We start from the raw sequence: 22,542 nt of genomic DNA, 5'->3' as shown, positions 1-22,542 counted from the left end.
AGACCCATGCTTAGTCTAGGCCTGCAGCCGGCCTCCCCTCCCCGCGGAACAGGAATCAAGCATTTGGATCTCACAGTGAGAGGCAGTAGGGCTCATCGTACGAGGCTGTTCTCCAGGTGGGGCTCAGCAAGGGCAAGAGACCTGCCCCAGCTCACAGAGTGCTCTCTGGACTCCCCTTGGGTATGTTGGCCAAGGAAGTGGAGCCTTCCGTGCTGGGCAGAGCTGGTGGCACGGGAAGGGAGACGACTCCAGGTCTTTCTGTTCTTCTCACTAAGTCAGAACGTCACTTGTCACCCGGGTGACGCTTCCTCCGTCTCCGGCAAAGCCAGTGCCACCAGGGGCCGGCAGAGGGGTGGGGAGGTGCCAGACACGATTGGTACCTCCAGCTTCCTGCCCTTTCTTCCCACAGACCTGTGAACGAGCTGGCAGTATTTTTATCTGGGGACACTGATGTGGGAGGCATTTTGTCAGTGTCCTCTGTTAAATGCAGCTGCCTTGTCTGTTGTCCAAGGCACCCCCAAATAAGCAGGGCTAAGTGTGCTAAGCTGGTCACATTTAAAAATACAGCCAAGCTGATGAAAGATAATTTGCTCATGGTGCTGACGTCACAACCGAAGCACAGAGCTGTCAGTTCCAGAAGAACAAAAGCTTTAGTTTTACCCTATTGGGCTTTGAAGGGTCATCGCACATGAGGATTCACGCTTTCTTGAAAATCCTAATTCTGTGTCTGTAATCCACAAGATGGAATATGGCTGCAGTCTGTGGACTGGACCCAGGGGCGGGTTGTGGACACTAATGCTGGGTGTGCAGTAGTCAGCAGGAGCTCCAGGCTGAGTCCAGCGAGAAAGGGCCACTTGGTGTGCAGGTGTGTGACAGGTGCAGTCCCCAGGAGGTTTCTAAAGATGGTTCTGGCAGTCCCCCCTCATAGACCTTGGTAGAGTCCCTCTCGTTCCCCAGCATCATCCCAGTGCCTCTGAGTCTTGCTGTGGCCTAAAAAGTTGCGCTATGGGGTACAGGAGTGGGCAGGGTTTCCCTTGAGGCCGTGGCTCCCAGTGGGGGGGGGAGGGGGTGATTTTGCCCCCAGCATGTATTTTGAAAATGTCTGGAGATATTTTTTTGTTTTCACAACTTGGGGTGAGGGTGGGGAGCTTCGACTGGCATTGAGTGGGTAGAGGCCTACAGGGCATGGGACAGAGCCCCACAAAAAGGAGTAATCCCGCCCAAAATGTCTACAATACCAAGATTAGGCAAGCCTGCTCTAGCAGATGGAGCCTCCTCCCACCACCCAGCGTGTGGCTTGACAGGAGGCGCCTGGTCAGCAAGACCACGGGTGGGAAAAGTGATGGGTGCCAGCTGGCAAGCCTGGGACACGTGGATCCGTTCAGGATGTGTCTGTTGAGCCCTCTACGTCATGCAAGGCCAGGACCAAGCTGGATGTTGAGGGGCTGGTGAGCAAGGTGTGCTTGCTTATCCGTCAAGGCCAACCACCCCGTTTTGTAGAGTACTTTCCATTCTCCTGGTGATTTTATATCCATTACCTCCCTCATTCAGTCTTCACCACCACTCATGGGCCTCCTGGGACATGGGACATGGGGCTAATGAGCCCCATTTTGTGGATAACCAAACCGAGGCCCAGGTAGGTGAATAACTTGCCCAAGGTCACATAGCCTCAAAGAGGCAGGGCTTCTGGTGTTTCTGTTTGATCATTTCTTAGGAAAGATAACACACCCTTTTTCAGTTTCAGAGCTCCTTCTTCTCTCTTGGCTCCTGTTGGACCCCATTTTGATGAGGAATCATCCCTTTCTTCCATCCACCTTCATATGAGCAGAAACTTGAATAAGGACAGAATGAGCTTCCCATCTTAGCATCTATCTTTTTCCCCTAAGAAACTTCCCTTTATAACCCAATCTAGAATCATCTCGTATTCATGCCCTCTCTTTTACCAAAGCCACACTCAGATCTAGCAGGGAAGTTACCTACTGGTAGAGCAACCAGAGGATCACCTCCCCCATGCCTTGACAATATCCCCTCCCTGGCACCATGCTGCCTCAGAGACCTCCATTCATTCGTTCAGGTACTCCACAAATACCTGCCAAGAGCCTACTATGCCCTGGTCACTGGATGTATATTGGGGAATAAAGCAGACAGAGTTCCCCTGCCCTAATGATGTTTGTGGCCCAAATGGGAGAGGCAGTCACTGGGCACATAAACCAGCAAGTGTCTAATTCCAAATTGTGTTATGTGCTATGAAGAAGAGCCAGTGATACGGCGATGGGGCAGTAACCCGAGTAAAGGATCTACTTAGAGAAGGCAGGAGGCCTCTGGGAGGAGAAGACAAGATGGCCAACAGCTGAAGGGTGGGCATGTGAGCCAGCTTTTCAAAGGCCCGAGTGTCCCCAGTCCTGGGGAGAAAAGCCTAGCGGGGTAGGGGTGGGGCACCTCAGTATGCATGGAGACAAGATAGATTTTTCTTCCCCAACTCTTCTAGTGTTTCACAGTTAACACAACCTTCAACAGAAATATCTTGAAGGCCTCTTCTCAAATTAAGTCATCAAGGGTTTCCAAACTGCCATTTTATACCCAGCTCTACTTTCTGCCAGATATGTGAGGGAGGCGGAAAAGAGAAGAAAGACACCAAGAGGCTTTCAGTATAGCCAAGGAAATAAAACATCTCATGAGACTCGTGCTAGCCAGAACGTCAGCTCCCAGTGGAGTGCTCCCCACCCCTGGCCCTCCCCTGGCTCAGTAACCTGGTGTCACTACCCCCCACTGTTCTCCCTCTGCACAGATGCCATTCCCCCCCCACACACCCGATTCTAACTCACACCATACACGGGCGAAGGAGCGGGACGTCAGACAGGCTATCTCATCATAGCGGGCATGGATGTCCTTGGGGCCTAACTTGGGAAGGCCAGGGAAGCAAGAAGAGGAGAAGCATCCACCGAGTATTTGCCCTGGTCAGAGAGTTTTCACTCTCCTTCTGTCTAGCCCTGTCACCTTTTCCCACATGGGGATGTGAGCCACAAGAAGTCCTGGGGCTTGCCCAGGTCCAAGGGCTGGGTGGAAGTCTGATCACCCAGGCCTCTCTGGCTTTTGAGCCCCTTGTGTGTACTCCTGACACACCAGTGTTTTTGAGACATTTTTAGCAGCAGTGTTATTTTTTCCAAACTTGACTTCGGGCCTATCCTCAACCATGTGAAACAGATCCAGAAGAGGGGCTGGGCCAGGCACTGAGGCTCTCCCCCGACCGCTGGTCATCCACCCCCACAGGTGGCCCAAGCCTCCTTGGAACAGCATAAGGGCCCATCTGGTCTGCAGCCTGGAGCTTGTGGCTCATCGAGAAAGGCCTGGATGCTTCCTTCAGGGACACCCCCACCCCTACTTTGCCAGGTACAGAGCAGACACCAAATGGAATGGCATGTTGCAATCGAGGGGTGGTTCAGACAGAGCCTGATGCAAACAGCTTCCATCCACATCTTTGTGGAAAGGAGCAGGCATGACAATGACTTCCATATCCATACCCCCATGTGGTCTTTATAACCAGGGCAGGAGCCAGGATACGTGGATGCAAATTTTGGCCTTCTGGACCTTGTGTTCCCCTCCCCAGTTCCCTTCCATGAACCCCACCCCTAGTTGTTGCTCAACTGTTGTCCAGTAAACACTTCGGGATACAGCTTGATAAAAGATGTGCGCACCCGCATTCCAGCTTCCCTGAGGGATAATGCCCCATAAATGTTAATGTGATTTTTGAAGACTTGGTCTGTGGCAAAGTTCAAAGTCGAGGGTGGATTTGGACTTCAGGCTGAGTCATTCTGGAATCCCCATTATAGGCCAAATCTTTTCGTGAGCATTTCAAGGGGTTTTCTCAAATTCTATAAATAGTTGAATAACGCCTGTGTAATCATCTATTTTTATCGCTAGCCTTCCAGGCAGCTTCAAAAGCAATGGGGCTGCTCATTGAAAGTAGGATTTCACATCCTCCGTTCCATCCTGCATCCAGAACGTGGCCTGTGGGCCCAGCCCCGAGCAGTGGGATCCCAGACAGCAGTTCTGGCTGCGGGAGGGGACCCAACTTTCGAGGGAGAACCCAGTCCAGGCCGAAACTCTGCGAGCAGAGTGAAACCCCAGGGTTTCACACGTGTTTGTCACTTCATCACCCTGCTGACCCTGTACCGGTCGCATAGTCTCTTTCCATTTTACAGATAAGGAAACTGAGGCACAGACAACCCTGATAATCTCACGGTGACCTGCCCAAACTAGACTGGCTGCCCTTTTCTTTTCCAGTTGGCCCTCCTTCCCCACAGAGAGCCCTGCATCGTGGGTAAGACCTACCTGGGCCGGGTCAGACCCCCGTGATGACATGCCTCGGAGCCCACGGCCACTCTCTGGGCAGGATCCAAGAGGAATCTGGGCTCTGCAGAGTGACAGCAGGGCCCTCTCATCTGCAGGGAGCTGCGGGGAAAGGCAGGGCAGGGGCAGGTATCCTGTCTACAGGCAAGCCTTTTCCAACAGGACAACTTTGGGGAAGAAGGAGCCCCAGGAACCAAATCAGAGACCTGGGTCCCAGCCCTACCAGCCTCAGAAGTGTGAGATGCTGTGGGAGGTGGAGCCAGTAACGTTTGTAGGAAGTGCTTTGAAAAGAAAAGTGACGTGTAAATGTCCGGTGGTCCTATTACACCAAAGTCAGGCTGGCAACCAAGGGACCTCCCACAGAGTCTACTAAGTGTCTGGTTACTGAGGGCTGCCCTAGGAGACTTCGGTGCTCTCCGGCTCACCTGTACCTGGCAAGTACCTGCGAGTGTCTTCCTGAGGCTAAATGAGTCCTATGACACCGTGGACGGAGGAATTCCTGCTCATCCACCGGTATTCCTGTCTGTCAAACAGTCCAGCCCTGCTCAGGCTGAAAGGAAAACTTCCAACCTCTTCTGAGGGCTTTTCAAGGCCACAGCCACAGCAGGGGCTGGCTCCCCCTTGCCTGATAATGAGGCTTCACGCCTGCGTAAGTGTGAGACAGAATTCCCACTGAATCAGCCCAAGTTCTCGGCTTCTCCCCACTGCACTCCAGTGCTTCTGCTCCCGCCCCCCTCATACGGATCAGCAGAGCTGAGCCAACCTGACCTGATTTTGCCAAGCCAGAAATATCCTGGGTGCTCACACCCTGGGAGCCTTGGAAAATATCTACAGAATATTCTAGATTCAGCTGCAAGTGGCTGATGGCTGTTCCCAGCCACTGAGTGTTCCTTTCACCTGGAGCCACGTGCCAGAAAGGATGCATTCTCAGCCACAGTGCCGTGAACCATCAGTGACAGAGAATGTCTGCAGGGATTCTTTTTTTTTTTTTTTTAATTAATAATAGTTGAAGGGCTGGGATTTGGGGCATGATTTTCATCTCTGCTGATTAGAGCAGATTCGAGATCATCCAGTAACGTTACTCTGTCTTCATTCTTTCGGGTGGGACTCAGAGGGCGGTAGTCACCACCAACGTGCAGAGAATTTGACACGATGCTCAAGAGTGTTTCAGGCATGTGTGAAAGCCACAGCGATGGTCCCAGACCTGGGTCTGTGTTTTCAGTGGGAAGCTGTTTTCTGGGGGTCAGTCACCGCGCTGCACCCGCCCAGCCACAGAATTGGCCACATGGGTCTGGCAAATCAGGGAACCCCATCTCCACGTCCACAGTGATTGGTCTGAGGGATGGTCATGTGACAAGCACGGCCAATCAGAATCTGTCCCTGAGATTTGTGGTTTGGACACTAGGAGAGAGGGAGGTCTGTCTTCCTTTGGTTCACAGGCCATTATGATAGAGATGGGGAGATGCCAACCACCATCTTTGGCTTTTGCCATCACAAAGGGAGACCCCGGCAGGAGAAAGAGTAGTCAATATGCACAAAACCAAGACAGGCAGAGGCAAGAGTGGGGAGGGCCTGCTCTGGTATCGATGTTTGAGCCCTGGGGACCAGCTATGTCCTTGGAGTCCCACCCCTCCCATAAGCCAGTTCAGGCCATGTGCTAGTTGGAGACGGCTTTGGCATCACGTGGGTGGATGTCTGGTCCGTGCAACCAGGGAAGTCAGGGATGCTCAGGAAAAAGTCCAGCCTGAAGTGGGAAAGGACATGCCCAACAGCAAGGAGCAGTACAGGGCCCAGCAGACATCAGAACTCAAGGCAAGCAATCAGTCGGGGCAGAGGCTGCAGCCCCAGGCTCACACCAGTGTCTGGGGCGCCTTCTCCCCCCCCCCCCCGATGAGATGGGAATCCGCAGCAGACCCTTGCTGGAGCCCCAGTGCCCTTGCAGGTCAGATTCTCGCTGTTCCGGAGTCAAGGTACTGCTCAATCCCCAGGGCTGGGCCTCCGTGCCTAACAAGACTGAGCCAAGATTAGCAGCTGTGGCCACGCTGTGGCCGTGATGGCCAGCCGTGGGTGCAGCCTGATGAGCACACCTCTTGGCCGAGTCTGCACCCACAGCCTGCCAGAAGGATGGGGGGCGGCCAGGTCTGGGCCCAGCTTTGGTGGACAGAATGACTCAGGTTGCAGTGACCAAGAGGTCTCTCTGTCGCTTGTTAAACACCTACTGTGCACCAGATACTCTGCACATGTCACTCCTTGAAGCCAAGAAGGTCTCTCTGACCTAGTCACAGTGACACCAAGCCCTGGGTGATTGTTCCATGATGCTACCCCGAGTGGGTGTGCAAGGGGCAGGATGTGTGGGCTGCCCAAGGAGGACTGCCAAGAGACAGATGCCTACCAGATAGCCCCTCCCCCCTTCTCCTCCTCCCCTGACCCAGGACTGTGCTGGAAGCATGCCCACCCAGCCTCAGCCCACTCTCCTTACCAACTCTGCCCAGCCACGCGTCCTGATCCCTGGTTCCCAGCCCCATTCTGTCCTCCTGCCTAGAGCCCAGGGAGCCATTATTCAATCACAGAAGATAGGCCTATTTTCACACTGATCAGTTCTTTTGGTCCTAAGTCACAGAAACCAACTTGAGGTGGCTTGACTTCCCCAAATCCCAATTCATAAGGATTCAGAGATGTCTCGTGGAGCCTGAAGGTCCCAGGATAGGACAGAAAATGGCACGCCCAGGATTCTGTGTCTCGGGCCAGGGGCGATTGATCTAGCAAGTCTCTAGGTTCCCCTCCAGACCAGCTCTAGGCTTGGGAATTCCCCTGCCTCTGCCCCTGGGGGGGCTGTTACTTTAGAGATGTAGTTGGGGGAGGCCTCCCGGAGGGGCTGACACTGAAGCGGAAACCTGAAGGAAGTGAAAGTTTGAGCCAAGCCAAAATAGAGCACCTCCTATTTGAAAATGACTTTCGTCTTTCCAATATAAAGAATTCCATCAAATCCTCCTTTTAAGCCGTCCAACCAATGGCCGTGGAGGAGGACCAAGACCGACTCAACTGCTGCCGGGCTGTCACCAGCTCCTCAATGCCTGTCCCTCCCACATCTCATCCCAGCTTCTCCAGGAAAAAGAAACTTCCTGCCAGAAGTAAATAAAAGTGCACTTTCTCCTCCCCGCTGGGGAGATGGCAGCCCTAGCCACCTCTCTGCCCAGAAACAAACCAGAGTCACTGGGGATATAGAGTGTGGATGGGCAAATTTCCCTGGGTCATTTGTTTTCAAAGAAGGAGAAGGAAATGATGGGGAGGTTGCAGGGATTGGAGGGGCCGTCTGTGTGCTTCAGGAAGTGTAAGAATACAGTGTGATCCTTGTGCCTTCAGCCCTCCCTCCGCTGGCTCGCTGGGAACAGCATCTCCCCGACGCTGTGGCTGGCTGGGGGTGGGGGTGTTTTCCCCCTGTGCCTGCACGCAGCTGTTTTTGGCTTGACCACAGGACTCTATCATGCCAGAGTTCATGTGGTTATCCAGAGCGGGGAAGAATTTCCCAGCATGCCTTGAGAAACCTGAGCCACTGAATGGCTCTCAGGGCTTATTGATGTGGTCGGTTCAGGAAATAGCAGTACGTCAATAAATAGTTTTAGGCAGGAAACAGGGCTTAAATGGTAGCCTTAAAGTTTGGGGAAAGGCACTAGGGGTTGCTGGGAGGGAACCTGCCAGTCAGATGAGAGCTCAGAGCCAAACACCCGACTTTGAAATGGCTGCCACCAATCTGAGGCCCCTTGCTGGTTCTGGATGCAAGAGGCTGATGTTGAAGGCAGAGCTGAGACCCAGGGGATGGCTGGTTTCGGTTGGCAGAAAAGAGCTCCTTGTTCCAGAGGAAAAGCTAGCAGCCTACAACCTATGTGCCCAGAGGAGACACACAGCTGGGTTGTGGTGGCCTCTGCGCTGGCCATGTTCACAGCCCATTTCCTCACACTTCCAGTGAAAGTCAATGCTAGCCTGTAGATCACTCCGGGAGTTCCGCTGTCCTCATCAAAACAATCAAGGAAAAGAGTCACAACCTGCCAACTTCTTCCCAAGTATCTGTTTTTCTGATTGTAAAACATGTTCGCAGAAAAATAGAGACATTCAGAAAATAATAAAAAGTAAAAAAATAAAGGTCATCCTTAAGTCCATACAAAGTAGACTTTCACACCTACTGAGAAACAATGACTATCAATACCGTGGATGTTTCTCATCTTTTTCCTTTAAAAAAAAAAAATCGTAGGGTGATTTTTGGATGAGATTCTAATTCTAATCCAGTCATTCTAATCTTGGATGAGATGATAGAGGACACGCAATTTTGTTTTTGCTTTTCTTACTTAGTATCATAGAGCCATTTTCCCCAGCTGTTACAAACTTCTCATAAATGTATAATTTTTAATGGGTGCAAGGATTATCATTGACCTAATCATTCCCCTATTGTTGGATACTTAGGTTGTTGAATTTTTGTGTGTGTTAAGCTTATTTTTCCTGTTACATTTAACTATTGCCTTATGATAATTATCCCAAAGGGCAATTACTAGATGAAACAATAAGAACACTTTGAAGGCTTATTTTAAGATTTTTTTAGGAAAGTATAACCAATGCGCACTGTGCGTATATGAGAATATCTGTTTCACTGCATCCTCCGCAGTATTGACAATTACTGGTTTTTAATTTATTAATATAATAAGTAGAAAAAATAGTGTTTTCATTCATTTGATTGCTACTGAGATTTAATTAATTTGTTTTCATTTATTTATCAGCAATTTATGTTTTGATATAAGAATTGTCTTTTAATGGTCTTTCCCAATCTGTCCGTGAGGGATTTAGTACTTTTATTACAAATTTGATCAAGCTATTTATAGGTTAAGACTATTACCCTTTGTCACATTTATTGCAAACATTTTTCCCAGAATGTTAATTGCCTCCTAAGTGTGTTTGCAGTATTTTGATTCCTTTGTTGTGTTGATGTAGAAAGCCCCCCTCCATCCGGAAGTTTGATTCTCTATCAAATTCTTACGGTTTGTCTTCTTTTTTTCTTTAACATTTACCTCTTTATTCCATCTGGTATTCATTTTAGGGCTCAGTGTGAAGGGAGACTCTGAATTATTACCCCCCTCAGCCCCCACATACTTAGACAGCTGTACCTGCTGGGTTGCTTGAGTGAATAAATGCTCTCTTTGCCACTGATTTGTGGTCCTCCGGGGACCATGTGATAAATCTTTATGGATGCTGAACGTGTTTCTAGGCTGTGTGATCTAGCTGTCCACTCTTATGTCAATTCCACGCCCCTTTCATTAGTAAAGCTTTAGGATAGGTGAAAAATAATATGACTCTTTACAATTTTGATTTTAGCTATTTCCCCCATTACTCTTTTTTTTTTTTTAGAGATGGGGCAAGGGGCAGTGGGAGAGGGAGAGAGAATCTTAAGCAGGCTCTACATTCAGCACAGAGCCCAATGTGGGACTCAATCTCACAACCCTGAGATCTTGACCTGAGCAGAAATCAAGAGTCTGAGACACTTGACGGACTGCTACCCAGGCACCCCTCCCCCACTGCCTTACTCTTTCAAATTACTTTTAGGATTATTTTTTTCAAGCTTCCATTCCCCCTTTCCCTCCAAAAAGTTCCTTTTGGAATATGGAGTACAAACGGGGGTTACACCTGTGAATTATTTCAAGGAGAATCACCATCTTTATAATGCTGTCTACCCATTAAGGAATATTGTGTGTTTCTTCATTTGTTGAAGACTTTGTCCGAAATCTCATAGTTTGGTTTTGCAATTTTCTTCATAGAAATTTAGCACATTCCTAAATAATGTTAGGTAAGTATTTTAATTGCTTTAATAAATGAGCTTTGGTGCACTAAAATATCTCATTGGTTAATCCTCTATCATTTAAAAAGCTGTTGACTATATTCTTGGGTTCTGAGGATTTGAATGTGGCATCTTGGAGGGGCCATTATTCTGCCTACCATACTGGCTTTATAAAAGTTTGAAATGCAAGATCAGCCCTGAAGATACTATTAATTTTTGTTTCCTAGGTGTTTTTACTGCACTGGGGTTAAGCCCCTAATCATTAGGTAATCATAACTGAGGAAAATAGTAATGGTTTTTGTTTGTGAACGAAAATATTTTTATTAAAATAGCCGAGCATAAAAAAAATAAAAAGCTGTTGATTTTTGTATATTAATTTTGCATCTAAATACTCTTATTAATTAGTTAGTGGCTAAACTCTCATGTTAATTCTAATCTTTATTAGAGAGTTCTCTTGGGTTTTTCATTTGTAAAATCATATCAAATCATTTTATCTCCTTCCTTCCAAGGGTCATGGATGTTGCTATAATTTTTTAATCAGGCCTATTGATGTGTAATATATTATGTTTATAGATTTCCTAATACTAAATCATCCTTGCCTTTCTGGGATAAAATCTACTTGGTTATAATGGATCCATTTGCTAGCATTTCATTTAGGACTTCCACATCTACTCGCATTAGAGAGATAAGCCCATAGGCTTCCTTATTTGTAATTTCCTATCAGGGAAAAGTTTATCTTTTTTCTGTTCTAGATCAGTCTACATAGCAGAGCAGCTGTATAATTTTTTGAAAATTTGAATCAACTTACCTATAAAAATCATAAATTTAGAGACCTCCTAATTCAGAACTTTTCATTTATTTTATGATTTTTAGCCTTTTCTGGCCTTTTATTGATTTTTTTAGGAAAATTTGATATTTATTTTTTTAAAACATCTCATATTTTATCATTTTTTTCCCAAAATCATCAGCATAGAGTTGTAAATAGCTTTTATTGCATTTTTATCTACTATATATCTTTTTTAAATATTTTGATTATATTTCTAATTTGATTTCTATTACTTCTTTCTTGATTTTACAAAATTTCCTTTCTCTGTTTTCTAATTAATTAGTTTCTAGCTTTATCTGTATTATGTCCTTTCATATATTTCCTTAGTTACTGGTGGCTTCCTAATTTTTTGAGTCAAATATATAGATTAACAGTAGTCAGTAGAAATATGGGATCCAAATATGCATTTTTTTTAAGATTGATTGATTGATTTGAGAGAGAGAGAGAGGAGCATGAGCTGGGGGTGGGGGGAGGAGCAGAGGGAGAGGGAGAGAATCTCAAGCAGACTCCCCAGTGAGCTTGGAGCCCAGCACAGGGCTCAACCCCAGGACCCTGAGATCATGACCTGAGCCAAAACCAAGAGTCAGAGGCTTAACAAACTGAGCCACCCAGGCGCCCCTGCATATGTAATTTCAAATTTAGTAACTTATATTATTTCACCCAGTATATCCAAAATTTCAGCATGTAATCGGTATTTTTAAAATAGGAGACATTCGTGGCGCCTGGGTGGCTCAGTCGTTAAGCATCTGCCTTCGGCCCAGGTCATGATCCCAGGGTCCTGGGATTGAGCCCCGCATCGGGCTCCCTGCTCAGCTGGAAGCCTGCCTCTCCCTCTCCCACTCCCCCTGCTTGTGTTCCTGCTCTCGCTGTCTCTCTCTCTCTGTCAAATAAATAAATAAAATCTTTAAAAAAAATAAAATAAATAAAATAGGAGACATTTTACATTCTTTCGTACTAAGCTTTCAAAAACTCCTGTCTCTTTTACGCTTACAGAACATCTCAGTTTGTATAAGCACATTTCAAGCACTCAGTAGTCACATGTTGCTAGTGGCTACCAAGTTGGACAGCATAGGTTTAGATGATGTATTGGCTTCCTCTTTTTAATAGCCAAAATAGTTAAGACTATAAATTTACCTTTCATTATAGCTCTGACCACATCCCACAAGTTTTTGTAACTCTTTTTTTATTTTAAGATTTTATTTATTTATTTATTTGACAGAGACACAGCGAGAGAGGGAACACAAGCAGGGGGAGTGGGAGAAGGAGAAGGAGAAGCAGGCTTCCCACTGAGCAGGGAGTCTGATGCGGGGCTCAATCCCAGGACCCTGGGATCATGACCTGGGCCGAAGGCAGACGCTTAACGACTGAGCCACCCAGGCACCCCTGTAACTCTTTATTTCCTAATCTGTTAACATGTATTTGATTATGTCTTTATTCCATCTTTCTTTGGGAGACTTTGTTTTTCCTTTTAGAGGGGAGGGGGCAGAGGGAGAGAGAGAATCTTAAGTAGGCTCCACACCCAGCACCGAGGCCAACACAGGGCTCGATCCCATGACCATGAGATCATGACCTGAGCTGAAATCAAGAGTCGGACGCTTAACCAACTGAGCCACCCAGGTGCCCCCTTTGGGAGACCACTTTTAAACATCCACGTAATGGGCTGTTTTTTAATTGTTCTTAATTCTTGGCCCAAGTACGTAACCTGTAGAATTTCTGTGCTTTGAAATTTAGAGTGAATCACAGCTTACATGAGGCTGGTTTCAATTTAGTCTTATTAATTACATTATTTAAATCAGCCAAGTGGTTACATTTTGTTAATCAGCCATGGAATGCTAGCAGTTTCATTTCCAGATGCTATTCTTCCTATTTTTTTCTTATGTTTCAATAGCTTTTGTTTTATGTATTTCAAGTCTATGCTATGCAGTGTATAATCTTTTTTGTTATCTATTATGAATGTAATTTTATTTATATGTAACCTTTTTTAGTTTATTTAATGATCGTCATCTTGAAAACTACTTTGATCTTACTAGCGCTTTCATTTTATTTTTATTTGCCCACAATTATTTTTACCCATCCATTTATTTTATATATCCTGTTTTCAGTTCTGCTAATGGTTACTAGTGTTTACTTTTAATACTTTTAAAGGCATACTTTAACTTCTGTTTCTATGATTACCATACTTAAGAAAGAAGCAATAACTGCTGAATCCTTAAGGTCTAAATTATGAAATGTGTATGCTTTACCATCTTCTGTTCCTCTTCCACCAGTATGTATCAGTCTTCAGTAAGTTAATCTTAGAGTATTAAATCACTACTGCTATGAAATTCTTATTCAAATTACATTTAAAGATTAAATAACTTCTCTTTCAAGGGCTATTTTCAGCTTTTGATTCTGACTCACAACCAAAGTTATAATTACTTGTTTTGTTAACTCCATAAGTCTACCTGGTTTCAGTTTTCACTTCTGGTCCTTCTATACCATGATTTCCTCAAACTGAGTCTAAATTTTGTTGGCTGGGCATGCATTTAAGAGAGTTTCTAAATGTTTAAATTATTTTTAATTGTGGCAAAAGAAAACACCACCTAAGTAAAATTTACCATTTCATCTGGTTATATGTGTGTAGTTCAGTCAAGTCAAGTGTAGTCACGTTGTTCTACACCCAATCCCCAAAACTTTTTCCTCTTAGGAAACTGCGACTCTAACCCGTTAAACAATCCTCCAGTCCCCTCTCTCCCCAACCACCAGCAACCATCATTCTACTTTCCGGTTCTGTGATTTTGACTTCTGTACATACTTGTATAAGTGGAATCATACAGTATGTGTCATTCTGTGACTAGCGTGTCTCAATTAGCATAATGTCCTCATGGTTCACCTGTATTGTAGCATATGTCAGAATTTCCTTCCTTTTTAAGACTGAAAAATATTCCGTGGTATACACGTGTCACATTTCGTTCATCCGTTCATCCGTTGATGGACATTTAGGTTGCTACCACCTCTGGGCTGTTATGAACAGTGTTGCTATAAACATGGGTGTACAAATATCTCCTCAACACCCTGCTTTTAGTTCTTTCGAGTATATACCCAGAAGTGGAATTGTTGGGGGCGCCTGGGTGGCTCAGTCGGTTAAGCGACTGCCTTCGGCTCAGGTCATGATCCCGGAGTCCCTGGATCGAGTCCCGCATCGGGCTCCCTGCTCGGCAGGGAGTCTGCTTCTCCCTCTGACCCTCCTCCCTCTCATGCTCTCTGTCTCTCATTCTCTCTCTCTCAAATAAATAAATAAAATCTTTAAAAAAAAAAAAAGAAGTGGAATTGTTGGATCATAGGGTATTTCCATTTTTAATTTTTTAAAGAATCGCCATACTGTTTTCCATGGTGGCTGCACCAGTTTGACTTTTTTTTTTTTTAAGATTTTATTTATTTATTTGAGAGAGAGAATGAGATAGAGCATGAGAGGGGGGAGGGTCAGAGGGAGAAGCAGAGCAGGGAGCCCGATGCAGGACTCGATCCCGGGACTCCAGGATCATGACCTGAGCCGAAGGCAGTAGGTTAACCAACTGAGCCACCCAGGTGCCCCAGTTTGACTTTTTTTTTAAGATAAGCACGTAGATAGGACTTTCAAAAACCTTTGCTTATTATGTAAGATGCGTTTCTCCTGCTTTCACTCACAGCTGTGTGTGTTCTTTCCCCCTCAAGCAAGGGAAGATGTTGTCTCAATGTCTGAATTTTAACATCAAATACAGAAATATAAGGCCAACCATATTTTTGTTCCTTTGTAAGAAACCTAGGGGTTCCCCTCCCCCCCCACCTTCAAAGCTGTTTTTAGAATTTTTCTTTTTCTTGAAATTAAAAAAGAGTGTTCTCCTGCTAAGTATCCATGGTGGGGCTCTGGGACGCTGGGAGCCCTTTCTGCCTGAAGAGTCCATTCTTCTTTGGCTTTTGGTTTTCAACTCAAAGTGTTTCCCTCTGGTGTCTTTATTCCATGTATTCTGGGATCCTTTTTGAAAGCCTCTATAATTCACAGGTCAGACGCCCGTCCACTCAGTCTTCACCGCTTTCTTTTCTTTTTCATCTATTTATCCTTGTCTTCAACTTCCTAGCTGTCTTATGTGCGACTTTTTCTGCAGCGCACATTCTGTCCTTCACTGCCTTCAGCTCACGCTCTCATGTTGCTGTGGTACCTCTCGTTCCCATCCGTTCTTCCCGAAGGCCAGCTCCCATCTTACACTTCATCTCAGTGTTATTCTTATGGAACTAAAAGCCCACACGTTTTACACTGGAATCTTGAATTTTATTTATTCTTGGTATATTGTTACCATTTTCAAAGCTATGCATTTCCATTAGGTCTTCGGGGTAGCAGCCCCCTACTCTGCTGTGCAGGATTTTCCCGTAGACGGCATACTGCTTTTCTCTTCCCTTACCCTTGAACGACGAAGGCTCAGTTTGGTTTGGGGGTTAGCTATATGGCTCGTCCTTGGAATTCTCAATGTCTGCCGCGGCAACAGTGGAGTCCCCCTCTCCGTGGGTGGCTTCGCGTGCACATCCCAAGTTTGATTTCCAACATTTAGCAGGTGTTCGGTTTTCTAGTGCATGTTGCCAGCCCCAAACAGAATCCTCTCTCAATGCCACTGATTATCAGGAGGAAATGGAGTCAAGCCGTAGTTCTTTGATCAGATTTGATCATTTTTTTAAAACTCCAGTTTCTGGTGTGCACTGCCCCAAGACTTTCCCTGCCCGAGAGGGCTTTGCCTGAGAGCACCACGCCTCTGAGGACACAGGGTACCTTTGGCCCCTGAATCTGCAGGGACCAGGACAAGAGCAGTGCTGCTAGGAGCTGCCTGGGTGCACAGGACAGGGTTTATAAGTAATCCCAGACTGCCTACCAGCCAGGGGCAGACAGGGAGAGGCTGAAGGTCAGGCTACCTACCCATCTACCCCTAACCTTTGATCTTCCGGGTAGGAGGCCAAGCTGCTCTGGGCAACTAGAGCTTCTTGGTCACAGCACTTGAGTTAGTGGTGTTACCTCTCGAGTCTGGTGAGGAGGCTGTTGGTGAACTGTTATCTCCCTTCTCGGTGTTGTTGTGGGGCTTTCTTCTTCTTCGTCTGCCTGCTCGGGTATTTCTCTGTGAGATGGGAAAAGGACAAATTGGGCCCTGATGGACGGGCCCCATTTTAACTCCCAAGTCGGCACCTTATAAAAGCCTGGAGCTGTGGTTCTCGGCCATGGCCGCACACTGGAATCACCCGAGGGCTTTCACAGATGACCAGTGTCCAGGCCCCGCTGTGGCCAGCTACACAAGCCTCTGTGCGGCAGAGTCCAAGCACCTGTAGCTTCGAAGCTCCTCCGGGTGCAACCAGGACCAAGAACATTTAGCCCAGATTTGAGAACAATGGTAGGGCTTGGGTTCTCATTCAGATTCTAGTCCTACGTGACCTTGGTCAAGTCTTTTAACTGCTTTGTGCCTCCGTTTCTCCCATTCTAAAATGAGAATGCTAATGCCTGCCTCTGTTCTGACCACATAAGGATACAGTGGGGTAAACACAGGCTAATGAGGGTGGAACTACCTAAAGATTTATGACTTCAAGGCCAGCAGTCCAGGGCCCTTTGTAGGCCTTAGGGTGGGGGGCAAAGTCATTCATTCATTCACAGGTACCTAGAACAACACAGGGCAGCCCCTGTGGGCTCCCTGCTCCAGGCTCTATACTAGGAAGGAGACCCCGCTCCTTTTGGGGTCCCTGGCTAAACCCAGGGGACTCTTCCAGGGACACTGCCCTGTCTCAGACTCCAGGGCGGGAGAGCTCCATGAACTGGCAAACCTGTACACAGGTAGACATTTCAGTGGGAAGTGAGTGGGGAGGCAGGAGACCCAAGGGTCGGCATGGGGCCCATGAGATCTATGAGCTTGAATGGACTTCCGGGGGCAGTATGAACAAATGGCTTAGTGGAAAATTCAGACACAAAGTGAGTAAGAGCTTGGGCTCTGACGTACTACCTTTCCAGTTTCAAAACACCACGAGAAAAGAAGTGGGGAAAAAGCTTGGTGTCCAGAGTAGGCAGATCCAGGTTCAAATCCCAGCTCTGCCATTTCCACGTAGCCATGGCCAAGTTGGGTAACTTCCTAACCTCAGAATCATCATCTCTAAAATGGGGCAATAATAGGACCGGCCTAGTGGGATCATTGTGAGGATTACCGGAGACATTACATTCAGGTCCTTGGCTCGGCATCTGGTGCACAGGTAATGGACTGCTACACGCACACACAATTCAAGCTGGAGAAATTCTGAAACATATAAGCCATGACCCAGGCTCATCAGAAGCAGGATCTGGAGGGACATCTCTTGGAGATCTTCTCAAGACTGGCAAATTGGCCAGCCGAGGAGGCTGAGGTCCCATCTGCCCTTTTAGGTTCCTAGATAGCACTTCCATCATACACAAGGGACAGACATTAGCCAAGTCTTCCGTGGGGACCTTCCTTCTCTGGAGATTCTGAGATTTGGGCATCCAGGAGAATGCGCAGCCAAAAACCCGCGATGGGGAGGGGTACTGGATGGTGGGGATGGCATGCGGCACGTGCCACAGCCTCTTCCCTCCCGTGTCCTATTCCTCTTGGTGGCACAGTCCCCCACATCCATAATCTTGGTATCATATTTGAGTCTTCCTTTTCCATCAACCCTGAAACCCATCACTTGGCAACTCTTTATCTTGACAGTGTCTTTTATACCAATCCCATATCGGGCAGCTAGTACTGCTCAGCAGACGACCACAGAAATCCTCATGGCACACAGTGTTGTGTTGTAGTTAGATTATATGTGTGCAGGTTGGCTGGGGGCCACCTGATCTAGTCTAGACTTGGGTGGAGCCCTGCTCCACATTCTCTCGTCTTCCCTTTGGGACCATCAGACCACAATGACAATGGGAGAAGCATGGGAGAGTAAGCATAACTATGCAAGGCCTCTTAAGGCCTCGGATCAGAATTGGCACCCTGTCACTTCTGCCTCATTCTGTTGGCCAAAGCAAGTCATATGGCCAAACCTGAAGACAAGAGGTAGGGGAAATATATTTCTGAATATAATCTAACCTACCACAGATTCTTATCTCTCAAATGCCAGAGAGGGTAGTTTCATTCAGCCTGCACTTTGGCGGCAGCCTCCTGCTTGGTCTCCGCATCCATGCCATAGTACCCTTGTCAGGAGCAGAGATATGACCATGGCCTTTCATGACCCACCCAAAACCTTCTCTGCCAGCCATCATACAGAATGAAGCTCCTTGGCTGGGTGCAATTATCCATACTCTAGCCCCACCCTCTTTCTCGGCCCTGCCTCCTGTTTTTTTCTTCTCTATGCCACCCGTGCAGGACCCGGACTGCGTTCTACCTCCCTATTTCCCAAACATCCATATTACCCTCCCCACATCATTGTTCTCTCCGCCTGAAATGCCCCACATTCCTGAGTCAGAATCCTAGCTCTTTCGTGGCCTTGATTTCCCATTCAAAGTGACAACTTCTGCCTCTGAGCTCCCCAAATCCTTTCACCTGGAACCCCACAGTGGCTTTGATACCTTCTCTCTTGTATCACGGTTACAAGTGAACATGTCATTTCCTAGTCCTTAATACAGCACCTGGCACACAATGGGGCAATACTGTTTTTAGGGAGGATGAATGAATGTGTCTAAACCCCTTGCAGGCAGGGGCCGTAGCTGTCTCCAGCCCAGTGCTCGAGCCACAGTGGGCCTCAGTCACTAATTGCTGACGTGCAGGACAATTCTCTGGTTACCCTCCCTCATGTGGAGGGCATGCTTTGGGGATTAGCAAAGGGAGGTGGTTTAGGCACACGGAGTTGAACGGGGGAGGTGATAACTCTGGGAAAGGTGTCATCTGCCCTTCATCTCACTCCCCCACCTCAGCATTGGGGTCAGTGAGGCAAGGCTGAGGGGCCCCCAATCTGGGAACTGAAGAAGAGGTGCTGTGGCCAAAAGTCAAGGTGGCCCTGCTACCCACACGTGAGTCGCCCGCATTCACACTCCAGCCAAGGGTCACCCATCCCTCCTTAGTGAAAGCATGGGGTTTACCAGTTGTCTAGAGCTGGCCCTTAGACAGCAGGCACCACAGCCAGGCAGACTGACCCTGGTGAGGCTGACTCGGTCTCTCGTGCCTCCACAGAAGGACTTCACCGTGCGGGAAGAGCTTCAGCAGCAGGATGTGGAACGCTGGCTTGGCTTCATCACCTTCCTGTGTGAGGTGTTCGGGACCATGCGTAGCAGCACCGGCGAGCCCTTCCGTGTGCTCGTCTGCCCCATCTACACCTGCCTCAGGGAGGTAAGAGACCCGCGTGGCCGGGCCCGCTGCCCTGGTGGGGAAGGCCACCCTGGAATGTCTGTGAGCAAAACTCAAACACGCCAGGAAAGGGCTTGTACCACCTGGAATGATCGATCCTTTGGTAAACAGAAACGTCACTCTCCGTGCTTCTGTTTACCAAAGCAGGGTTTTAATTCATTGGGTTTATATAGAGGGAAAAAGCCCTCCAAAGGAAATTATTATTAACTCAGACTTCAGTCATTCATAATCTAGAACACTGCCTGCAGAGAGGAGGCCTCCAGTAAATATTAATTGAATGAATGGATCTTTGGTCTCGATTGGTTTACCATTGAATTATGTATTTAAAAAAAAATACTTGCTTCTAAATTTCATCTGAAGAAGAAATAAATGAGAATAACTGAGAACTTTTGAGAAGCAAGAGGTCAGTGACGTACTTGCCCTACCAGGTATATACAGCCCACTTTAGAGGATCATCCTGGCTACTCTTGGGGGCCAGAAGCTGGGAATTCATTATGGGGTGAGGGAGAGGTTGGTGGCTCAGAACCCAGCCATGACGGCGCAGAGGAGGTTTGCATTCCAGTTATATTTTTGAGATGGAACCAACAGGACCTGCTGACATGAGATATCGGAGAATGGAGGAAGTGATGTGGGCTCCTGGTTCACAAGCCTGGTGACACCATTTTCTGGGATAGGGAGAGCTTGAAGAGAAACAGAAGGGGATGAAAACTAGGAGGTGGTTTTTTTCTGTATGGGTGACCCGGTGGTCATCCCCAGAGAGCTGTCCCACTGTTGCTCAGGTAGAAGCGTCTGAAAACTGGGAAGAAGTGTCAGCCCTGGAGACTCGGAATTGAGCATTTTGTGAAGTGTCCGTGTATACTTGGTGCCCAAGGCTGGGGACCAGATGGGATCACCCAGAGAGAGGGCGTGGATGGAGGAATGGCCAGGAGGCGGGGAGGCGGTGGAGGTGAGGACATGAGTGTGGACAAGTCTTTGGAGAAGTGTTTCTGTGAAAGGCAACAGGAAAGGAACTTGTCAGCTACAGGGGGTGTGCAGTCAGGGGACATTTTTGTGTTTTGCAAAGGAAGAAGATAAGAGAGCAACCTAAGAGAAAGGAGAGGGTATTTGTAGATGGTTTTGAAACATCTGTTTATGGGAAACAAGGTGCTCATTCCCGACTGTGTGGATGCTCACTAAAGCAGAGCATGCAGACCTCTCTCAGACACCTTGCAAACCCGTCAGCCTCTGCCACTCCACAGAGCCCAACGTCCTTCCTAACAAATGCACTTGAATTCAGAATTGTTTCTCAGAATCGGCAAATGGCCTCCTCCCATGGTATGTCGCTCTCAAAGGGTCATAAGCTCCGAACGCAGCACCACAAGGGGCCATAGCTTTGCTTTTTGCATCCCTCGGGGGTGATGTGAAGGCAGCCCTCTGGGACAGTGGCCTCTTGGGGTCCTCCCAGCCCTGCCTGAGTTGCCCTGTGCCCCTGACAACCCAGCTCAAGGCAGGGAGCAGCACCGTTCGAGGGCAGTGACCTGGATTGCCCCAACACGTTCCCTCTGCGTGATCTGGGCACCTCCTGGTGTTGCCGTCACCCCTGCTTGCCCGAGCAGGGGGCGAGGCTGCAGCTGAGCGCCGGCCCTGGCTGCCAGGACCTTCTAACACCGCCTGAGGTAGCGCGAACTTTCGGGTGTGAGATCCGGAAGGTGCCAGGAGGTCTGCACAAAAAACAAGGAGCGTCCAGATGGTTAAACGTCTGCCTTCGGCTCAGGTCATGATCCCAGGGTCCTGGGATCGAGTCCCGCATCGGGCTCCCTGCTCCTTGGGAGCCTGCTTCTCCCTCTGCCTCTCTCTCTCTCTCTCTCTCTGTCTCTCATGAATAAATAAATAAAATCTTAAAAAAAAAAAAACAAGGAGCGTCCCCTAATGCACACTTGCTTGATGCGTTCAACTTTTCAGGACGATGTCACGAACACAAGTGGCTGCCATGCTCACGGCAAACTTGAAGAACAAACAGTTCATCTACAGCTTTCACCATAAAAGGGCAAATCAGAGCCCCACATTGCGAGCGCTCTGCCGGAGGCCCGCAGTGAGCTGGTTCCAGAGCACCAGCCCTGGGCTCCAGTTCTGCCTCTGCCAGGTTCGAGCTGTGCCATCCAGGGGAGAGTTCACCTGCCCTGAGCCTTGGTTCCTCCTCTGTAGAGGGAGACCATGCTGCTTGCTCTGAAGGGGTTCAGGGAGAAAGACACGGTGTGGAGAGGGTGCTAAGCGCACGAGGACAACTAGGTCAGAATGTAGAAGGAAATGCCCCGGGGACTGGTTCTAGGGCACGGTGGCTCTCAGAGAGCTGGGTTTCCTCCAGTCTGACTTAGGACCCGGCACATGCCCAATCTTAAAGGGGCACAGAGGCTGAGTGCCCTGCCCGGGGACACATAGCCCCTCACTGCCGGCCTGGAGCTTCTCCACTACCCATCTAGAGCTCTTTCCAAAGAGAACTTAGCTTCCCTAAAACAGGGCCTTAAGAAGAGGTGGGGACATAAACGTGTGTCCTACGGATTGTATCAGTCCCTGCGGAGAGCCTTTGCCTTTCCCAGCTCTCTGGAGACAGACACCTGAATTCTCAGAGCCTGTTGCTGCCTCCCCTGCCTTATCTGTCACACACCCACACACTTGTACCCAGGTCTGACCAACATTCCCAAAGCAGGCTGGGCCAGCTCCAAGAAGTTTCCAGAAGCCAAAGCCACTGCTGCTGCCTCTTTCCATGCTGGAAAGGTTTAGACTTTTCCCCTGGGGCCATGCAGATGGCTGACCCAGATGCCCACCCTACCACCCTACCCCGGGCCCTCCCAACTCCTAGAACAGTCCCGGGCCTGCATTTTCAGCTGCCCACTAGATACGTCCAGGTCATGCCTCAAGCCTCTCCAGTGTCATGTGGCCAGAGCTACACCCCAAGGCCTTCCTGCTCAGTCCAGATCCTAGTGTGGGCCCAGACCCACCCTTCCGGCGCCCCCACAGCCAGGAAGCAGCCCCAGAACCCACCTGATTGCCTTTTCTTACAACTGTGCGTCACTCACTCTATCCTCTGCTTCTGCACGCCCTCCCTGGCTTCCCCTGCTCCCCTTTCCTCTAGGCCCTGAATCAGACACAGACCCGTGGGCCATCTTGGTGTGAAAATCTCATTTAGAACAAACCTAAGAGGAAGATACAAAATCCTCACAGCCCCATTGCAATCT

General features: G+C 48.2%; 1 protein-coding gene across 8 annotated transcripts in view; it reads left to right on the top strand.

Annotated features, from left to right (window-relative positions):
* The window catches only part of CTIF (cap binding complex dependent translation initiation factor), a 290,106-nt gene that overhangs the window by 230,617 nt on the left and 36,947 nt on the right, over positions 1-22,542 (top strand). For all 8 annotated transcript variants that reach the window (XM_034995952.1, XM_034995950.1, XM_034995949.1 and 5 more), the window contains one exon: positions 19,154-19,309. In XM_034995952.1, coding sequence (XP_034851843.1) covers positions 19,154-19,309 — 156 coding nt within the window. The remainder of the gene's footprint in view (positions 1-19,153; positions 19,310-22,542) is intronic.

Source organism: Mirounga leonina, unplaced genomic scaffold (assembly GCF_011800145.1).
Source record: "Mirounga leonina isolate KUSES-001 unplaced genomic scaffold, KU_Mleo_1.0 Mir_93, whole genome shotgun sequence".
Classification (NCBI taxonomy): Eukaryota; Metazoa; Chordata; class Mammalia; order Carnivora; family Phocidae; genus Mirounga; species Mirounga leonina.
Note: the sequence above shows the minus strand (reverse complement) of the source record. Positions and strands in the feature narration are given on the sequence as shown.